The sequence below is a fragment of the Acomys russatus genome, chromosome X (assembly GCF_903995435.1).
Source record: "Acomys russatus chromosome X, mAcoRus1.1, whole genome shotgun sequence".
NCBI lineage: Eukaryota > Metazoa > Chordata > Mammalia > Rodentia > Muridae > Acomys > Acomys russatus.
In genome coordinates this window covers 62808950-62830904 of record NC_067169.1, presented here as the reverse complement: position 1 = coordinate 62830904, position 21955 = coordinate 62808950, and the positions used below count along the sequence as shown (strand labels likewise).

Below are 21955 nucleotides of genomic sequence, written 5' to 3'. Positions count from 1 at the left end.
TTATTGCTCTGGCTAGAACTTCGAGTACTATATTGAAGAGATATGGAGAGAGTGGGTAGCCTTGCCTTGTTCCCGATTTTAGAGGAATTTCCTTGAGTATCTCACCATTTACTTTGATTTTGGCTATTGGCTTGCTGTATATAGCCTTTATTATGTTGAGGAAAGTGCTTTGTATCCCCGATCTCTCTAAAACTTGAAACATGAATGGGTATTGAATTTTATCAAATGCTTTCTCTGCATCCAAGGAGATGATCATGTGGTTTTTTATTTTCAGTTTCTTTATATGGTGGATTACATTGATGGATTTCCGTATATTTAACCATCCCTGCATGCCTGGAATGAAGCCTACTTGGTCATGATGAATGATATCTTTGATGTGCTCCTGTATTCGTTTTGCAAGTATTTTATTTAGTATTTTTGCTTCTATGTTCATAAGAGAAATTGGTCTGAAATTCTCTTTCTTTGTTGAGTCTTTGTGAGGTTTAGGTATCAATGAGACTATGGCCTCATAGAATGAATTTGGAAATTTTCCATCCATTTCTATCTTTTGGAGTAGCTTGAAGATTATCGGTATTAGCTCGCCCTTGAAGGTCTGGTAGAATTCTGCACTGAAACCATCTGGCCCTGGGCTTTTTTGGTTGGGAAATCATCGATGATTGCTTCTATTTCTGTAGGGGAAATGGGACTACTTAGCTTGTTTATCTGTTCTTCATTCAACTTTGGCAAGTGAAATTGATCAAGAAAATCGTCCATTTCCCTTAGATTTTCAAATTTTGTGGCGTATATGCCTTCAAAGTAGGATCTTATGATTCTTTGAATTTCTTCAGTGTCTGTTGTTATGTCTCCCTTTTCATTTCTGATTTTGTTGATTTCAATACTGTCTCTCTGCCTTTTAGTTAATTTGGCTAATGGTCTGTCTATCTTGTTGATTTTCTCAAAGAACCAGCTTTTGGTTTTGTTGATTCTTTGGACTGTTTTCTTAGTTTCTAATTTGTTAATTTCAGCCCTGAGTTTGATTATTTCCAGGCGTCTACTCCTCTTGGGTGTTTCTGCTTTTGTTTTTTCTAGGGCTTCCAGTTGTGTTGTTAAGATGCTTATGTGCGATGTTTCCAATTTCTTTTTAAAGGCACTTAGTGCTATGAATTTTCCTCTTAGCACTGCTTTCAATGTATCCCACAAATTTGGGTATGTTGTTTCTTCATTTTCATTGAATTTCAGAAACTCCTTGATTTCTTTCTTTATTTCTTCCCTGACCCAGGTGTCATTTAGCAGAGAGTTGTTTAGTTTCCACGTACGTGTAGGCATTTTGTTATTTCTGTTGTTGTTGAATTGCAGCCTAAGAGCATGGTGATCTGATAGGATACAAGGTATTATTTCAATCCTCTTGTATCTGTTGAGGCTTGCTTTGTGACCTACGATGTGATCAATTTTGGAGAAGGTTCCATGGGGTGCAGAGAAGAAGGTGTATTCTTTCTTGTTTGGGTGAAAGGTTCTATAGATATCTGTTAGATCCATTTGACCCATGGCATTGGTTAATGATGTTATTTCTCGGCTTAGTTTCTGTTTCAATAACTTATCCTTCAGTGAGAGTGGGGTGTTGAAGTCTCCCACTATTATTGTGTGGGGATCGATGTGTGGTTTAAGCTTTTTTAGGAGATCTTTTACAAATGTGGGTGCCCTTGTATTGGGAGCATAGATGTTCAGAATTGTGATGTCATCTTGGGTGACTTTATCTTTGATGAGTATGAAGTGTCCTTCCTCATCCCTTTTGATTAATTTTGGTTTAAAGTCTATTTTGTTCAATACTAAAATGGATACACCTGCTTGCTTCTTGTGACCATTTGCTTGGAATATTTTTTTCCAAACTTTTACCCTGAGGTAATGCCTTTCATTATGGGTGAGATGTGTTTCTTGGATGCAGAAGAATGTTGGATCTTGTTTATGTACCCATTCAGTTAGTCTGTGTCTTTTTATTGGAGAATTGAGACCATTGATGTTGAGAGATATTAATGACCAGTGACTGTTAAGAGTCTTAATTTTGATGTTGTTTTCAGTCGAGCGTTTGTGTAGTTGTGGTTTTGCCATGGGATAGTTATCTATTTCCTGGGTAGTTTTGGTTGGAGCTTGACCCTTTGGGATGGAGTTTTCCTTCTAGTACCTTCTGTAAAGCTGGGTTTGTGGATAGGTACTGTTTGAATTTGTTTTTGTCATGGAATATTTTGTTTTCTCCATCAATGGTTATTGATAATTTTGCTGGGTAAAGTAGTCTGGCCTGGCATCTGTGTTCTCTTAGGGTTTGCAGGATCTCTGTCCAGGCCCTTCTGGCTTTTATGGTCTCTGCTGAGAATTCGGGTGTAATTCTGATAGGTTTGCCATTAAATGTTATTTGGCCCTTTTCCCTTGCAGCTTTTAATATTTTTTCTTTGTTCTGTATGTTTTGATTATTATGTGACGGGCAGTTTTTCTTTTCTGGTCAATTCTATTTGGTGTTCTGTAGGCCTCTTGTATGTTTATAGGCATCTGTTTCTTTAGATTGAGGAAATTTTCTTCTATGATTTTATTGAGAATAGTTTCTGGGCCTTGGAGATTGATATCTTCTCTTTCTTCAATGCCTATTATTCTCAGATTTCTTCTTTTCATGGTGTCCTTAATTTCTTGGATGGTTCGTGTCAGGAGTTTTACAGATTTCACATTTTCCTTAATGGTTGCTTCAAGATCTGTGAGTGTATCTTCTAGACCTGAGATTCGTTCTTCCATCTTTTGGATTCTGTTAGAAAAGCTCACCTCTGTGTTGCTAGCCTTCTTCTCTGAGGTCTCACATTCTCGTTTTTCTTCTGTCTGTGTGTTTATCATTGGATCCATTTTTGTCTTCAGATCTTGAACTGATTTTTTGATTTCTTTCTTCTGCTTGTTTGCATTTTCCTGAAATTTTTCCAGTTCCACTCTATGTGCTTCTTTTATGTCTCTCACCTGTTTGTCTGCATCCTCCTGCATTTGATTACAAATTTTATTTGTTTCCTCCATTAATATCCTCATTACTAAGGATTTGAAGTCACTTTCTTGTATTTCTGTTGTTTTTGAGTTCTCTGGGTTCTTTTCTTTGGGATAGCTGGAAACTGGAGACACCATATTGTTTTGGGGGATTTTGCGTATGCCTTTACACTGTCCTTTAGACATCTTGGTGTCTTTGTTTTTGTTGGGTAGCTTCCAGAGTTGGATGGAGGGAGTCTGATGATAGAGTCACTTGTTTTCTCACGATTTCCATAGACTGGAAGCTCTGATACTTCACTGGCTTGGATAGCAGGAAGTTAGCCCTCTCGTTTTGGTCTCTCACAGCCAGTGATCCTCAGCTCCCCTGTGCTGTGGGTCCTGAAATCGTTCTGGGTCTCTGAATGAGCGTTGGGTCAGGCCAAGATATCCACAGCCTTCTGGGTTCCCTGCCAAGTCCAACCTAGGGACACTGGGCCCGAACCACGCGCCGAGCTCAGCTAGATTCTCAGGGCCTGAACTGTCTGCCGAGCTCAGCTAGAGATTCTGGGCACAAAATGCACACAGGGTCCACCAGAATTTTAGAGGGCTGGGACTGTGCACCAAGCTCAGCTAGGGGCTTTTGGCCCAAAGTGTGTGCTGTGGTCAGTTATTGACTCAGGGCCTGAACTGTCCGCCAAGCTCAGCCAGGAATTCTGGATTCAATCTGCACAATGTGTCCAACCAGAGTCTCTGGGCCCAATCTGTCTGCCAAGCACAGTTAGGGACTCAGGCCCCAAACTGCACGCCGAGCTCCACCCGAGGCTCCGGGGTAGAATTGTGCACCGAGCTCAGCCAGGGACTCTGGACTCACACTGCACGCTGTATTCAGCCCGGGACTCCAGGCCTATACTGCGTGGATAGTCCAGCCAGAGTCTTGGAGCCCCCAAGCCTGTGCGCACAGCTCAACTAGAGTCTCTGGGCCCAATCTACCCGGCAAGTCCAGCTAGAGCCTCTGGGCTGAATCTGTGTGCTGACCTCAGCCCGTGTTAGCGCCCCAGAACTGCCCGCTGAGCTGTGCTAGTGTCTTGGGCAGAACTGCTCGTTCATGTGAGCTAGTGCCTCTGGTGGAGCTGAGTGCTCCGCCCAGCCTGTGTCACAGCAGAACTGCGGCTGTGCTGAGCTGGTGCCTAGGGTGGAACTGGGCGCTCTGCCCAGCCTGTGTCACAGCAGGGGAGCTGTGGCTGAGTTGAGCTAGTGCCTAGGGCAGAATTGCTTGCTGCGCTGAGACAGCATCTCCACGGCACTATGCACTGAGCTGAACCTGGGACTCTGGGGCTGAACTGTCCGCCGTGTCCAGTTTGGGTCACAAGGCACCACGCAACCCAAATCCCGTCCAGAGTCCCCTCTCCTGCAGCAACTCCCACAGGCCACCACACTAATTGCCTCAGAGCTGCAAACCTCAGCCACTGCCACTGCTGCCACTGGTGCCGCCGCTGTTGCTGCTGCCTCTGCTGCTGCTGCTCTGATCCAAGAAAATCCGCGCTCCTTTCATGTGCAGGGGCATGCAGGTCCTCCGCACCCTGGTCCCTCCGAACCGTAGAGCACTCCCGCTGCCGTCGTGTGCGGACCTTGGTGTTCCTGGCTCAGAAATCTTTGCAATTCCCTGAATTGTTCACTGGAGCCTCCGAACATGGTCCACACTGCTCACCGCCATCTTGGATCCTCTCCTCAACCTCAGTTTTGAACTATGATTTTTCACTGAATCAGGAACACACTGATTCTGTTACACTGGCATAAGAAGCTCCAAGGATTCATGTGCCTCTGGCTCTATGCCATGGAATGCTCAGATTCTAGACCCACTACTATGCTCATCTTTCTCATGTAATGTAGTGATCTAGATTCATGTTTTCAAGATCTCATGACAAGTACTTTATCTACTGAGTTGTCTCATCAATCCTTGGGATATAGTTCAAGCATTTTTTCCTGAGTTGTGTTCTTTGTTTGCTTGTAGAAAGTCCTACATGATTTATAAGTTGAATAGGAGCTTATGGAAACGTTTTATGATGTAATATGTGGTATATAATTTTTCTCTTGTTTCCTCTAGTCTTATTTCTGTACTCCAGATCTATCTATCTATCTATCTATCTATCTATCTATCTATAGATAGATATAAATATAGATCTCAGGAATTTATACCATATAGTACCTGAAGCTTTTGTTTCTTTCTGCAATAATAAATTATTATACAAGGCCCTTACTCTGGTGGTGTTATATTATGAGATGGAACTATTTCAAAATTCTTCTATTGCTTTAACCCCAGGGTTTAATGAAGGAGTAATACTGCTAGGAAAAGAAATAATGGACATCTTCTCCAGGAGAAGAAATACAGTATTTTACCCAAGTAAATTGATACAAGAGCCATTTTGCAGAAGAAATATTTAATAATATTTTAAGTCTTTGTATAGCTCATCTAAATTTAAACATGTACAAATCATCTATATTCATATTCTAAATAATTTTAATGATTATTATTTACATAGTAATTATTATATGCAATTAATTATTAATTACTTTACCTTTGTCAATTTGTAGCACTCAGAATAACCTGAAATGAATATAGGTATATTTCCACTACTAACTTGTAGGTGTAGAAACCAAAACTTAGACACTCTTAGTGACTTCTCCAAAGTAGCATCATTATATGATTTTGTAAAACAGAGTGAATTTGGAATCCAAGTCCTTGTCAACTTTTTTTACTATTCTGTTTAACAGGCTCACAGATTTTAACATACCTTTATTAAGCTCTGGTACTTTGCTTCCCCACTACCTGTATGATATAAATTCCATATTTTCAAAGACATCACTCTTTACTTCTTCCTACGATTTTGTACTATTACACTTATTGAGGTCAAAGAGACTAAATTTTACCATTCTAAGATATACAGAAGGGTTTGCCTTATATTTTTAACTTATCCAGTTTTGTCAGCATAGTATACGTACGATTGCTTAGCAGGTGATTCTGCTGAAGTGGATTGATAGTAGGAGTACCCCCAAGGCTTGGCTGTCCTGCCAGTGTTGCATGAGTAATTCCATGCTGAGGTCCAGGAGCACCAAGTGGAGATTGTATCTTATCTTTATCCCAGGAGGATTCACTTCCACCTAAAAATAATATTTAAATGAATATGGTTCAATTGAAATATAAGACAAAATTTTTAAAAATCTTCATTGTAGAACTTCATCAGTAGTATTTAGAATTTTTATTGATCTGCAGAAACACAATCCTAGTTCCAGATCACCAAGGACCCATAAACACTCCGTGTATCTTTATTTTCTCTTCTACATGCAAACCTACAAGCCTAGACCTAGACCTATGATCTACATAACCTCTTTTATGTGAGCTACATTTTCTGGGTAAGTACCTTTTTCCCTTTGCCTTTGCTTTTTCCAACACAATGACATCTGCAAACTTACAAGCCTAGATCCTGACAAGTGGCCCCTAAACATCTTCATTTTTTACCCTCCTATGCTTAGATTAGCATACCCATCAGTTTAACCTAATTCATCTCAGAGGACTCATTTCTTGCCACTGGCCCAATCTAAGGAAGTACATGTCATCATATCAGACATACAATCAGAGAAATAAGTTCATATGCCTAGGTCAAATCAGGAAAACAAGAGCAACAACAACAAAATCAACAGCAACAAAAAAGGAACAACAATAGCAGTAGCAACAAAATCATGAGTGACCAAAACAGCATGTCTCCCACAAAACCTATTAATATTATTCAAATGTTCTCTAGTGGAAACTACATAGAGGAACCCCAGAACACACAGTATTTTAAAATAACCATGAACTTTATAAAAGAATTTAAAAATTTAAAGAGGACACACACAAAAAAAAACTTCATTGAACTCCATTTGCATAACAATGAATGCTGTAGTAGTGCCCAAGAAATACAATCCACATATGGATGAAAAAACAAAGATAAATTAGCATTTATAAACTGAAATCATTAAAGAAATCAAAGATAATATAAGCTAAAACTGGGATAGAATTGAAAAATGCCGTATCCTAATTTGAAAATTCAGGAGAAAGCTGTACAAATAGAATGAATACTAGGACTCAAATATAAAATAGAGAATTTAAATGAACTAAGCAAAAAAAAAATAGAAAAAAAAGGGAAAAAAGTAGGATAGATCACTTGAGTAAGGAAACTCCGACTTAGAAATACAAATGTTGGATGTTCTTTATCATCTGAGACTCCTATCTTCAGATGTGAGTACATATTCTGGGATAACTGCAAAACAAAGAAAATAAAAAGTTGCCATTGCTTGGGTATGTGTTAGGGAATAATAAAAAGGGGAATAGTGTGGCTCAGATGATGTGATTGGGGGATTAGAAAAATAAGAATGTAATCGGGTAAGAGGAGGGAGATAAAGGATAGAAGATGATAATAATAATGACATCTGAAATTTTCATATTTTCATAAGAAATCATACAATTAAATATCTACAAAAACAAACTATAATACATGCAAATATATGCATAGATAAACACATATACTTTAAATGAAATTTTTTTCATCCAGGCTGACAATGTTCCCCCCAAGAACAAAACACCATCTAAAGATACCCAATAGGAGGCATGAGCAACCCAGTTTCAAGTTGTTGGTCAGTGTTCTAAGACTCACAAAACAATGCACACTGATATTATTGCTTTGGTTGGCCCCCAGAAGTGGAAAAATATTCCCTATTGTGAAGATACCATGGCCTCAAAATACAGATAACAGGGGTTCCTGAGGTGCCAAATCTCAAAGCCTTCTCCCTTAGGATTAGCTTTCATAGAATAATAAAGCATTATTTAAGCTTCCAAAGTATGGAAAGAAACAGATGTCTTACATAGTTGTGATGCCTATGAATCACAACAGTGATCAGTATAGTATGATATCTCTAAGGGTACTGTGGTGGCATACATACTTTAGTGATAACCAACAGTTCCCTATTTGAACTTAAACCCACTCAATGCACCAGCCAAGGACAATACAGGAGGTAAACTTTAAACCCCTACCCAGATCTAGCCAATGGTCAGAGCATTCTCCACAGTTGAGTGGAGAGTGGGATATGACTTTCTCACGTACTATGGTGCCTCACATTTGACCATGTCCCCTGGAGGGGGAGACCTGGTGGCACTCAGAGGAAGGACAGCAGGTTAACAAGAAGAGACTTGATACCCTATGAGCATATACGGGGGGAGGTAATCCCCCTCAGGAACAGTCATAGGGGAGGGGAATAATGGGAAAAGGGGAGGGAGAGAGGAATGGGAGGATACAAGGGATGGGATAAACATTGAGATGTAACAAGAATAAATTAATTTTTAAAAAAGGAGAGAAAAACTCACTCAATAAGAGGGAGTTCTGGACTGGTACTGAAAAATCTCACCAACTCCCCGGAGCTGATGAAGTCATAGATTGTGGAGGTCAACCTATAACTGATACTTTACTAAACCAGCATAATCACTAACTACATTCAAATTATTTGCCCTTATACCAACATAACTGTAATTCTTACCCTTCATCAAAGAAACTTTTCTTTGTAACTGATTGAGACCATTATAGAAAGCAACAACCAATCAAAATGCAGTTGAGGAGCCAGACCTTATGGAGGCAACCTAATTGAGGTTCACTCCATTTATATAACTCTAGCTTTGTGTCAAGATGACATAAGGCCAGACAGCACACCACCGAAGACCAAATTTTCAAATTTAAAGATAGAAAAAGGAGAATAATCTAAGGTCAATGGCACCAACAAGATCTTTAACAAAATCACAGATGAAAACTTTCCCAAACTAAGGAAAGACCTTTCCATACAAACTCAAAATGAAGGAAAGACCTCTCCATACAAACTCAAAATGTGCAAAAGAAACTCAGAGAAGGCCAAAAATAGAAAAGCACCATGAGATATAAGCGTCAAACATTAAATATATACCACAAACAAAAATACTGAAAGCAGCAAGAGAATAAACACAAATAACATGTAAAGGAAAACCCATGAACCTGACTTCTGAATGGAAACCATGAATTCAGAAGAGACTAGAACCATATGTTGAAAATTATAAAAGACCCTGACTCACAACTTAGACTACTGTACCAAGAAAATATATCTGCCATAGATGAAGGAGAAATAAAAACTTTTCATGATCCACACAGCCTAAAAAGTTTTGGATTTAGTTTGTTTGTTTGATTGGTTGGTTGGTTGGTTTGGTTTTGGTTTTTCCACACAGGGTTTCTCTGTGTAACAAGCCCTGACTGTCCTAGACTCCCTTTGTAGACCAAGCTGGCGTCAGACTCACAGAGATCCACCTGCTTCTGCCTCCTGAGTGCTGGGATTAAAGGTGTGGGCCACCATGCCTGACTTTAAAATCTTTTATAAGCAACAAAAATAAGTGCTAAAAAATATTAGAGGCAATCCTTCAAATAAAATAGGAATAAGTGCATCCAAGAGACTCTAGAAAGAAAATAAATGAATCTATAATTTAATGAATCCACAACGATACATTTACATCACAACTCCTGCATCTCTAGCTCAGAAAACATCAAAGAAAAGGGGCCAGAATGATTGTAAGAGACAGAATACCAGGAAGCAGTCTTTCCTACAATCACCAGATTGTAACAAATGACAGTAACAATGGACATGTTAGTGTAGCAGTGGGAAATTTGGGGAGTCCCACTCATAGACAATGTATAAATGATGGCTGAGAGGAGATTTAGCCTCTCCCAGGAATACATCCTTTATTAGTTGTCCAGTGCAGACTGGTTTGCCTTGATACCATTACATACAAACAAAAACAGACTCACTATATTACACACGCATGCATGTGCACACACACACACACACACACACACACACACACACACACACACACACGCACAGTAACTATCAGAGTAAACGAGGCTGTCAACTTGAGAGTTCAGGCATGGGAAGGGTTTATGGAAGAATAGCTACGAGGTGCTGGAGAGAAGAGGAAAAGGCTTAAGTTATGAGATTATGTTTAAATAAAAAATGTATTAAAAGTGAAAAGTGTTGATGATCACATTTAACTTACTTATGAGTTTTAAATACGTTCTACTGTTTGATCATTTAAGAACTTATGGATGGACTAAACCATTCTCTCTAATACTGTAGGCCTGATAGCCATAGTGCTGGTCTCAATACACCTTAAATTATAATAGTGTTTGCAGGTATTTATATATTTAATGCCCTAAAATAAACATCACTGCCTTGTATTCCCAAACTTGGAATATTCATGTGCTGTAATTCATGTGCACAGCTTCTATTTACACAAAAACACAGTCAGTTACAGGAATAATATATGAAATACTTAAAAATCAACATTATCACTATTTTCAGATTCAACCCTCTAAGAAACAAGTATTTTCATACAAAACAGAAAAGTTTTCACAGAAAATATGCTGAGTAATGTATGAAACTATGTATTAGAACTTGAATATGTACTTTTCATTTTGATTACTGATGCTAAAGAGTGTACCAAAGTGTGCATTTAGTGTACATCTCTAAATTGCCAGAGTTCACTGTGCTCTAGCTATTTTACCTGGGATTTATTATACTTTGTGGATAAAACCATTGGGAGAAATGACAGGATGCTATTTATAACACTTTCTCCTTAAGATCTAAGGTTGTTTTCCTTTATTTTTTTTAAGTAAATCATTTGTTTTAATTTTCAAGACAAGATTTTCACTATTCTAACTTCTTTCTACATTTAACATATATCCTGAAACTTTTTTTTTCACTTTAAGGATCCTTTCAAACCCTTTTGTAGCCAAAGTTAATATTTGATTAAAATGCAATAGTTTTAACTACTCTCTGACTTCATGAGTTAAGACAAGAAAACTTCATATTTCTGTTATATGCATACACCTGGAGGCTTTCCTGGGTATCTATATTAACAAAGGTTTTGAATCAAATAAAGAGAAAATAAGTATCTGATAGTTCTCAACCCACTATACTCATAAAGGTAACCTATTCTGAATTTGTTTATGATAGGAAGTTCAGTTTAACTTGTTAGACTTGATTAATAAACCCCAAATCATTTCTTTAATCATGTAGTTTTTTTTCTGCTCACTGAGACAATTCAAAACTTCTATGACTACAGCAGTTATTTTCTTTTTATTTAGATATATGATGCTGGAGAGCAGGGGAATAATTTATGGTTTGGTACAATCACTTAATTTAGCATTCACAAATTTAAAATTCCAATTAAATCAATAAAAAATTTTTATGTGGTAATGAAGAGGGTGGTAGTGGCAATTTTTAATAAATGATGAAACTAACTTAACTGAAACACTTAAAATTCATTATAGTGGTCATAGGTATTGAATTCAAGTTTGGCAGCAAGTTGCTTTACTTTATACATATACTTACATATAATCATCTTGATTGTCTCTATTTTCAGGGTATTTTGAACAGCATCACAACAAACAGGACATTGAAGTTATTTATTTAGCATACTATTTAATTTGTATATGTACCCAAAATTAGGGTCAATGGATCATATGTTAGGTGTATTTTGCTGTTCTCGAGACAAAATGCTTTCCATATGACTTTTTTCACTTACATAATTTAACTAATATAGTTCTCCAGCTCCTGAACATAGCAATAATCTAATACCAAAATGCTTTCTGTAATCAAGTTTGTGAGAAATATACATGGGTAATTATGTGTTCATGAACCTGTCCAAGTTTGCTTTCTATTTCTGTGATAAAATATTCTAAACCAAAGCAACGTAGGAAAAAATGGTTAATTTCTTTTTACATGTCCCAATCACAGTCTTTCAGGAAAAAAATTCAGAGCAAGTACTCATGACAGAAACGTGGAGTTAGGAATAGAAATTGAAACCATGAAGGATGACTGATTTACTAGCTTGCTGCCCATGGTTCATTCACCTCCTCCTTATATCACAAAATATGATCTGGCCAGGGGTGGTACTGCCCATGCATTAATCATTAATCAAGAAAATGACCCAAAGATTTGTTTACAGGAGAATCTGAGAGAACATTTTCTCATTCGAGATTTCCTATCTCATATAATGATCTTTTGTCAAGTTGACAAAAAAAAAAAAAAAATACCTAACCAATATCCTAAGTAAAGAGAAACTTGAAGCAATCCCATTAAAAATTAGAGAAGGATGTTCATGACCACAGTCATTTTTCCATGTGGAGCTTAAGGCATTTGCTAGAGCAACAAGACAAGAGAAAGGACCAAAGATAAACAAATAGTAAATACATGTCAAATACCCCTATTTTAAGATAATATATATAGGATATCCAATAACTCTACCAGTTAAATTTCTAGAAACAATGAACAATCTCAGAAAAAAAAAACCAGCAAGATAAAATATCAATGAACACAGATCCGACTAATTATAATAATTAAAAATTAAAATATTTAACAATTTTCAGTGGTCTTTCTATATACCAATAACAAACACACTGAAAAACAGCTCATGGACACTCTCCTATTTCCAATGGACACTAAATTAAAATAGTATTTATTCTAATCAAGGAAGTAAAAGACATCTATAATGAAAACTTTAAAGATCTTAAGAATGACATTAATGAAGACACTAAGAGATGGAAAGACCTACCATGCTCACAGATTGGTAAAATTAATATTGGGGGAGTGAAAACTATACTAAAAGAAATGAACGAACTCAGTACAAAAATATCCATAGACATTCTTTACAGATATGTGTAAAAATTCATATGGATTTATAGAAAAATTGCAGCTAGACAAATACAGTCATAAATATAAAGGATTGCCATTTTAGATCTCAAGAAATATGACAGAGATATCATAGTGAAAACAACATGAACTGGCACCAAATATACCCAAATATGAGCAAACATAATTATAACCATCTGATATTTTACAAAAATACAAAAATAAAAACTGGAAAAATGGTAGTATCTTAAACAAATGGTGCTGTGAAAACTGCATACTCACATGTAAAACAATAAAATTAGAAACAAATCTATCATCCTAAAGTAAAATAAATTCCAAAATAGATCAAAGACTTAAACGTGAAACCAGAAACTCAGAGATATATGGAAGAAAAGAAAGACAATACTTTACAATATATAGCTATATGAAAGGACTTTCTAAATATCACTTCATTGTCCCAGGAATTAAGGTCAATAGTTGACAAATGGGACCTCATAAAACTTAAAATTTTCTGTCCAGTAAACAAAAACAAAAAACAATGAGTCAAGAAAAGCCCATGGTGTGGAGTGCTGAGATTCATATGGAAGAGTGGGAGGATGGAAAGACCTGGACGGGTCAGGAGCTCCTTAATGAGGGTGTCAAAGCTGGCGGATCTGGACAGAAGGGTGCCTACAGAAACTGGTGTACCAGCCAAGGACAACAATGCATGCAGAGAATCTGGACTCCCTGTTCAGACGCAGCCCATGAACATCTCATTCTCTACCTGGAGTGGGAGTGGGGAGCAGGGACTGTCTCTGACATGAATTCTGGTGCTCTTGATTTGATCACTGCCCCTTGGTGGGACGGCCTTGTGAGCACATAGAGGAAGGGGATACAGGCTATCCTGATGAGATCTAATAGGCTGTGGTCAGATGGTGGAGGAGAAGGGTACCCCTGTCAGAGGTCTAGGGGAGTGGAATAGAGCAGAAGAGGGAGGGAGGGGAATGGGAACATAGGGCAAGGGGATAAAAATAGGAAGTAATTTAAATATATTTTACAAAATTAAAATTTTTTACAAAGAAAAGCCCATGATGTACTGCAAGAATCTTCGTGAGCTCAGAGGCTGGAAATTCAAGATACACAAGTAACCTAAAAAGCAGTTATTTTACTAATTTAGAATTCTCCCTAACTGCCTAACTATGTACAAAGTATTTGTCCTTATACACATAAATAAGTATAGTTCTCATTCTCATCCAAAACCAATCAAACAAAATTACTTCTTTTTGCAACAGATGGAGAGAAACACAGAAAACCATAAATGATCAAAATATAGAATTTATACATCTACAGCACAGCCTCTACCCCTATTTCTTTACGATCATTGCAAAAGATGCAGAAGAATTATTGTACAAGCCAGAAAAGGAGGAAGGTTGATGAGAAAGTGTGTTTCTTAGAAATATCAGAAACCACACTCATGAAGTTTCATAAACATGGTTGCCTAACCATGACTTGAACAAGGCTGACAAAAACAGACATGATAATGCAAAGGAAAGCTAAGGAGGCTTCAACCACTCAACCCTAAAGAAATAACCCTAAGCAACAAAGAAATGGTGAGAAGGGGAGAAATAGTCTTTCAAGGAGAAGAGCACATCAATTGGTTATCCAATACCATGAGATCAGCCCTGAAATCAAGTAACACTATACAGATTGAACAGGATGGATTTATTTATGTATGTAGCAATATGTATATATTTGTGATTAGAGAGAAAAGAAGCTATGGAATTGAAAGAGACCAAGGAGGTACATGGAAGGATTTAGAGGGAGGAAGGGAAACGGAGAATTGACATAATTGTATTATAATCTCCAATTAAATGAAATTTTAAAATTTTAAGATTACCTAAAGCAGATATTTTATTTGAATCACACTGATGGAATATAGCAGAATTTTTTAAAATGTAAAAAAAGCATACAAAATTCTTTTCATCTAATAAAATGAAATAAAAATGAGACTTTGAACCCAAAACAAATCTGTTACAGGCACACTATTATTCAAGTGAAGAGGAAGCCTAATGAATGGAAAAAAATGTCTTTTCAGTCACATATCTGAAAGATGAGCAGTAACTCAAATACAAAAAGAAATTTAAAAAGTAATAACTGTAAACATCAAGAAAGCAAACAACCTAAATTTCAAAAATGGACAAGGAATCAAGAGTTTCCAAAATATGAAAAAGGAACTGCCAAGAAATACATTTTAAAATGTTAAACATCCTTAGAAACCAGAGAAATGTAAAGCAAAACTGCATTTTGTTGGAGAAATGCAAAACTTTTACATTTTATTTTACTTTTGTCATAGTGGACAAGACTTTTTTCTTAAAGTAACCAATGCTGTCATGGATGTAGGAAAAGGATGCTTATTAAATGTTGGTGGGCGTACACAGTTTCAACTACAAAATTGGTATGGAAGTTCATCAGATAGCTAGAAATAGATTGATCATATTATTCAGCTATACAACTATAGGACATATACCCAAAAGACTCAATAGCCTACAGAAGAGATATTTGCTACCAAGCATATGCTGCTCGATTCATATATTCAAAAAATCCAAGAAATAGGAAAAACCTAGATTTCCAATAGCTGATAAATTGACAATGACAATTAAGGTACACTTATACAATAGATAATTATACAGCTGTTAAAAAAATAACAACCCTAACGTTTAAAAGTCACAGGCAAATTGATGAACCTGAGAAAGGTAATCCTGAGTAGGGTAGCCCAGCCTCTGAAAGACAAATACCACAAGTTTTTCTCATACATAGATTATTGCTTATACTCTTTAGACATGAGTGTTTCATTTAGAATATCTACAAAAAAATCTGAAAACTTGTTAGTGTCCACTGGGTGGAGATGGAAAGGGAGAAGTGGAATGCAGAGATAAAAATGGGAGAAGCATAATCATGGTATAAAAACAGTCAAATGCAGTAGAGACTGGGATGGCAAGGTAGAAGAGGAAGAAAGGAGAGGGGTATATAACATTGAAGAAGTAGTGAAAAATTCATGTGGAAACCTACTAGTGTAAAACTTTCCTAAAAAAAAATATATATATATATATACACACACACACACATACACACACACATACACACATAGGAAGAGTTTAAAGGCAGTTGCCCTGTACTGGGGTGGGGGAGGGTATGTGTTTCATTACTAGACACTACAGACTAACTACTGTAAAGACTAATGGCAGGAGTGGGTGATCTCTTTGGAGTTGTTGGCATCAGTGTCTCATAGTACCTCCAAACTTTATTCACTATTGCCATTGCTCGTAGCTGCACTCCAGAACTTGAATAACCAATGCTTTTGCAAATGATACCACATTGAGTCAAGAAACACAGAAAAATCAAGTTGGTACTAACCTGGAAGTTTTATACCTACTGAATAGCTACCATAGTGCTGGAAGGTGGTATGTACTCTAAGATGTAAAGGACTGGCCTGGAAAAATATGCCCATCAGTATAGTAATAGCATGAATGTTACGGAAGTAAACAATTTATTCGATTTATGGTCCACTAATCAAGATGGAAAGTATACCTGGCACTACCGTAAAGACCAAAAATGTTTGACTGGATAAGCATAATTCCTAGTGAAGAATCTACTATTATTCTTCTTCTAAATGGACATCACATTAAACCAATGCCTGAAAACCTATTATTATGTCCATAGATTAGTGCATTTCTTAACCTTAATTAGAGAATATTCTCTCTCCAACAGATTGTGATTAACAAAAAGACAATAAAGAATTGGCAAGTGTTCAACACTAAAAGGAATAACTATATCAATCCCTCTCCTTCCAAGTATAAATGACCATTGCAAAAGGACACAAAAGAAGTTAATAACCAGATGTGATTGATAACTATAATGAAATGATGTTTTCTAAGTACAAATATATATTTTCTCATATGAATTCACAGCAATATATACAAGACATCTGCAAACTAAAACCAGGTAAAATCCAATTATGGAGAGGGGAAGTACACATGGAGTCTTACCAATAATTGAGGAGTTGTTGGTAAATCATATCTTCTGGGAGAGGAAGAGTCAATTTTCCTTTAGAATATGATCTAATAGTATTTTGAGAGGTATTTGGACTTGATGGGTTAAAAAAATGGTAAGGTGTGGAAGTGAAAATTGTAAGACATTATCAAATATTGATTAAATAGTAATACTGCCCCCAAAATAAAAAATATTGAATCAAGTCCATAAGTTTAAAGACTATTTGATGAATAACTTTGTTCCTGAAACCAATAAGAACTCATTACTTAAAAGTATACTTATGATCAAAATATTCAGCCTGAGCTTACTGCAAAATACTGTACTTGACTTTGATAACTAATAATTATGATGATTTATTTTACTGAACAAATGTAAAATGCAAAGTCACAGTGCATTGCTTCTAAATTAAAATGCTGCAGGATATAAATATTCCCTGTGTACCATTTGAGGCATAGTGACTAATACCTTAATATTCAATTACTGAGTTTCAAAGATATTAGATATATAAGATATAAATCCACATATAATGGAGGCACAGTGACCTCCTCTATGCCCTGCTGAGTGTGGTGACAGGGTTAAAATAATCATGACAATTTGCATAATGTGTTGATTATATTTAAAATTAATTCTTCATTAGCAATTTCAAAAAGAACATGTTTTGCTTGCTATTTGAAACTACAAGTGATAAACTTATCTTAATGCTTTCTTTTGAACCTCACCCACTTTACATACTTTATTTACACATGTCTTCTAAAATATTTACTTACATAAAAATAGTCTTTAAATGTCTTTTAATTCTATATATACTACACTTTAAGACTAATAAAGAACATTTCTATAATACAACAACATTTTAAAACCTGAATTCCTTTTTTGCTACTGTATTACAAGTTGAAAGATGCTGAAAAATAATAACAGTTCAAAGCAGGGAGAAGATTTTCTTATCTCAACTTAAGTTCATTCTATCATCTTCAATTGCATGTGGTCTGTCCAAATGACAAGCACATTATATAGTCATTTTGCAGTAAATAATTATATAATACCACTATTTATCATTTTTCCATTTATGATCATGAACTATAGAGAATACAAGCTGAAAATTTATTCTAAAGAGCTATTTCTTAGAACTTACAAGCTGTGACATATGTACTTGTGATGTTTATATTAGAATTTTGATCCTTAAAAATAATATATATGCGTACCTAAAATACAAAAGTTTACAGGTAAAGACAGAAGAAAATATTACAGACCCTATTTTTTGTTTTAAGAAATACAGTGACTGGTTGCATTTCATTTCTATTTTTAATAATACCTTGATGTAACTGAGAGTTTCCTCTGGCCATTGGCAGACTAGTCTTTAATTTATTCCATGTAACTGTGATGCTCTTTAATGAATCATTGACCAGTACCGCATTTCTTTATTTTTTTTTCACTAAATTTTCTCTTGTGGGTAATATAACACAGCCACAGACAAAACAAAATAATCCAAGCATAGAGTTGAGTAAAAAAAGCTGTTTAAATAATATGGTGTGTGAGGTTTCATAATGTTATCTTGAACTTAAACCATAAAACAGAGCATAAATTTAAAATCCTTGTCTCCAAATCTGAAATTCTCTCAAAATACATTGATTAGATATTTTACCTCCCTCAAGTTTTTATCTCACTATACTTATGATATATAAATATATAAATATTAGTAATTTTATTATCTGCTAATTAACTAAGTTATGATCATTAAGTTAAAGACTTAGACTAAGTAGCAAAGACAAAGGCTGGCCATGAACAACAGGGTCACATAATTAATATACTTTTCTCTGTCCTCTAAGCAGACGTAATACACATATATTAAATTCACCCTTAAAACCATGATAATTGTGTGCTACAATAGTAACCTTGTAAACTTGGGGAAATTACTTCATGTAATGATAAAGTGTTCTCTCAACACAAAATTATTTTTACCCAATAAATCCAAATAAAGCCATATCAACTCTTATAGTAAATACTGAGAATTGATTATTGCCTAGATGGTAGCTTTTCTTGAGTTTCCTGTCTGTATACTAGTCTTTAAATAGTGGGGTTACAACATTACTTGACTGGCAGTTTTTACCAGGCTACAGTCTACAGAACAAAATAACACATAAAATAAGATAAAACATGGGTATGCCTATATTTTTCCAAATTTCAACAGCATAAAGAAAAGTAGTTAGAAGTACAGTAACAGTCCTGAAGCTAGATGTTGGCATATCCATTAATATCTATAGGCCTTGGAAAGGGTATTTAATCTGTCTGAAACTTATCCTACATATACATGGCAAGTAACCCCCATCCTGCTATTATTGCAACAAATCAATAAGATAAAGCATATAAAATACTTAATGAAACAACTAGAGAGGACTAGAGTCAAATATGTTAAATATTTAAAAAAAGATCAAGTTGGTTCTATTATTAATTCTAATGACATATCAACAGGATTATCATAATTTTAAAAGTACTATGAACTTAAGATGATTGAGGCTACTAGAGACACCAGGAACTAAATAAATAATTCATATAGGCATTTTTTGTTTCACTATACACTTTTACTTGCATGGCAATATATATGTTAAAATATTGGTCTTAAGGAAAATTAAATAATCAAGTTTGTTAAAGTACTGAAAAGTAAGAATTTCAGCTATGACTTTTACTGGGCTACTGCCAACAATGTATCAATTGATTCAATAGATGTAATTATAGCAAAGCCACACCAAAGATTCAAAATATGGCCATTAAGTTAGTAATTCCCAATCTGTCCAACAGTCAGTCATACTTTAAAAAGTATGCTTGTCATAATGGATGTGAAAGAGTCTACTGATAATTATACAGCAAAATGTCTTAGAAGATGTAAATACATACTACAAACATTTTAAATCATACTAACTATACCAATATGTCTCAGAAACATGTTTTAAACAACATTAAATTAGAACAGATACATTCTTGATATGTTTGAAGACACTTCATAAACATTGAAACAAGTTACCTAAATTTTACTGACCTAAGAGTGAACAATTTACAAGTTTCATTTAAGGAGTCATAAAAGCAAATTTGGAACAAAAGATAAGAAAGTATTATTTTCCAGAATTTACTGTGGATTCAATTCATATATATTTCCTTCATTTAATCAACATAAGTTTATGAATATTTTGCAAAAAATATAAATTTTAAGATGTATTCTAGAAATCTAGTTAGTAAATAAAATTTGAGGGTGCAACATTAAGTATGATTGTAGGAGATGGATAATGATACAAGATAAAGTTGCCCACATATAGCCTGAGAAGGAAGCAAGACTGAACTCTCTTATGCCAAGAGAACAGTCAAATCTAGTGTGTCTTCCTTTCCTTTCCCTCTCACTGAGCTGAAGCATCTAATGTGAAATAATCAAACTGAATTCAGCAATTAGTACATATACACAACTCTCAAAACAGAGATCTCTCTACTACAAAAACAGCAAATTATAAAATAACTGTCATCCAAAGACATTATTCACTTGATAATAAAATATACTAAGGTACCTTCTATTTTATCTTGTGTGTCATTTTAAAAGTTATTTTATTTATTAGGAATATTGTACTTATGTGAACAAAGCTATAGGCCATATGCTTCTGAAAGTGAAATGAATTTATAATACACTTACTATTTCTGAAAAATCATCAAATGTTTTAATCAATTATCATATTTTATCATTGAAATCTTATAAATTTATGCAAAATGAATAATTTCTCTGGCTTGTTTTCATGTAGAAAAAGCTTACTGTTTTTAAATATTTCAAATTATGCTTTCTAACTAACATGGATTCCTTTTGCTATTTGGGTTGTTTTCCAATTTTGACATAATTCCAATTTAGCAATACAAATAAAAATATTGCACAATCTGACATTTTATTAGAAAAAAATGATATTTTATCTCTGACAAAAAGCATGTGTATATAGTATCAAATGGAAATAGGCTACTTATTACCACAAAATACCATGGCCTAAAAGATTGTATGCTACAGTGCTCATTGAAATATATCATCTAAAAATGTATTAATTGCTTTGATGTGAACGGCTGCAACTTTGCATATTTTCTTTAAAGTATGGGCTACACTTTTACTATGTACCACCTTGATTATCTTTAAAAAACATTAACAGCTTGCTTTCTTATACCAATGCCCAGTTACAAATTCCAAATGTTTTGTCACATTTCTTGTGAGCAATGCCATCTGCCAGAGGTGGCATTTCATGGTTGTTTACCCTGACTCCCTCCAAGAATTCATCTGCCACTATCTAATGCTGTCTGAATAAAGGGGATTAAGACTCTGATGCAACAGAGACTATTGATAATTTGGTATAATTGGGAAGAAATGAAGATAAATGAGGTTGAGGATGGAGAGGCAATTAGTTGAGCTGCCTGTACAGCTGTGTTCTCGGCCTATCTCCCCTGGCCTTTTCTTTAGTGAGATATGTGCAAATTAACCATAATGACAAATACACACTTCCCAAAGCTCTAGCACTATGTAAAACTTGAAAATTCACGTTTCCTTTCTGATAACTGACCTACTTGTTTGGTAAAGTGATTCTGTCCCCATACTTTTCTAACCATCCTTATGGCACGAGGCTGCAGCACCTGCTCTGATGTAGGAGAAATGCTACACTTAGCCCTCACCTCATAGCCCATTGCTACATTTTCAGTTAATAGCAGGCTACTGTTCCCAATATGAGTATGCTGAGAAGCAAAGATCTATTTTTAACCTTAATTTTGGCTCATTGTCCAGGAGAGGCTGGCAATGCTTTCATTCTTACATGATTAGAAAAAAAAAATATCCCACTCAATGAAAAGAACCATTTTTTTTTTTTACTTTGCAAACACACGTCTGTTTTTATAGTTTACAATAAATATATATGGTTAGATTTATGAACAAGTTCTTGCTTATCTTTTAAGATTGTCAAAATCAGTATGTTCAAGAAAAAATGTAGAAATTCATTTTCAACTTATCATTATACTTCCTTAAAGAAAATGAAAAAATGGTAAATGTTTACTCACTACTATGTTCACCTAGAGACTAGCTTAAGTCTAAGATCACTTTTCTAACCTTATAAGAATCATATTAGAACTTAAAATATTTTAGGTTCAATATCTCCATTGGCAGTTCTTTCTATAACCATCTGGAAACTGTTCAGACTGTTGTGTGTCCTTCACT

The 21955-nt window shown here is 35.3% G+C and overlaps 1 protein-coding gene across 1 annotated transcript in view; it reads right to left on the bottom strand.

The window, feature by feature from the left end:
* Dach2 (dachshund family transcription factor 2) overlaps positions 1-21955 on the bottom strand; it is a 520209-nt gene that overhangs the window by 106512 nt on the left and 391742 nt on the right. Inside the window, exon 5 of the mRNA XM_051141822.1 lies at positions 5971-6129. Within this exon, the coding sequence (XP_050997779.1) occupies positions 5971-6129 (159 nt within the window). The remainder of the gene's footprint in view (positions 1-5970; positions 6130-21955) is intronic.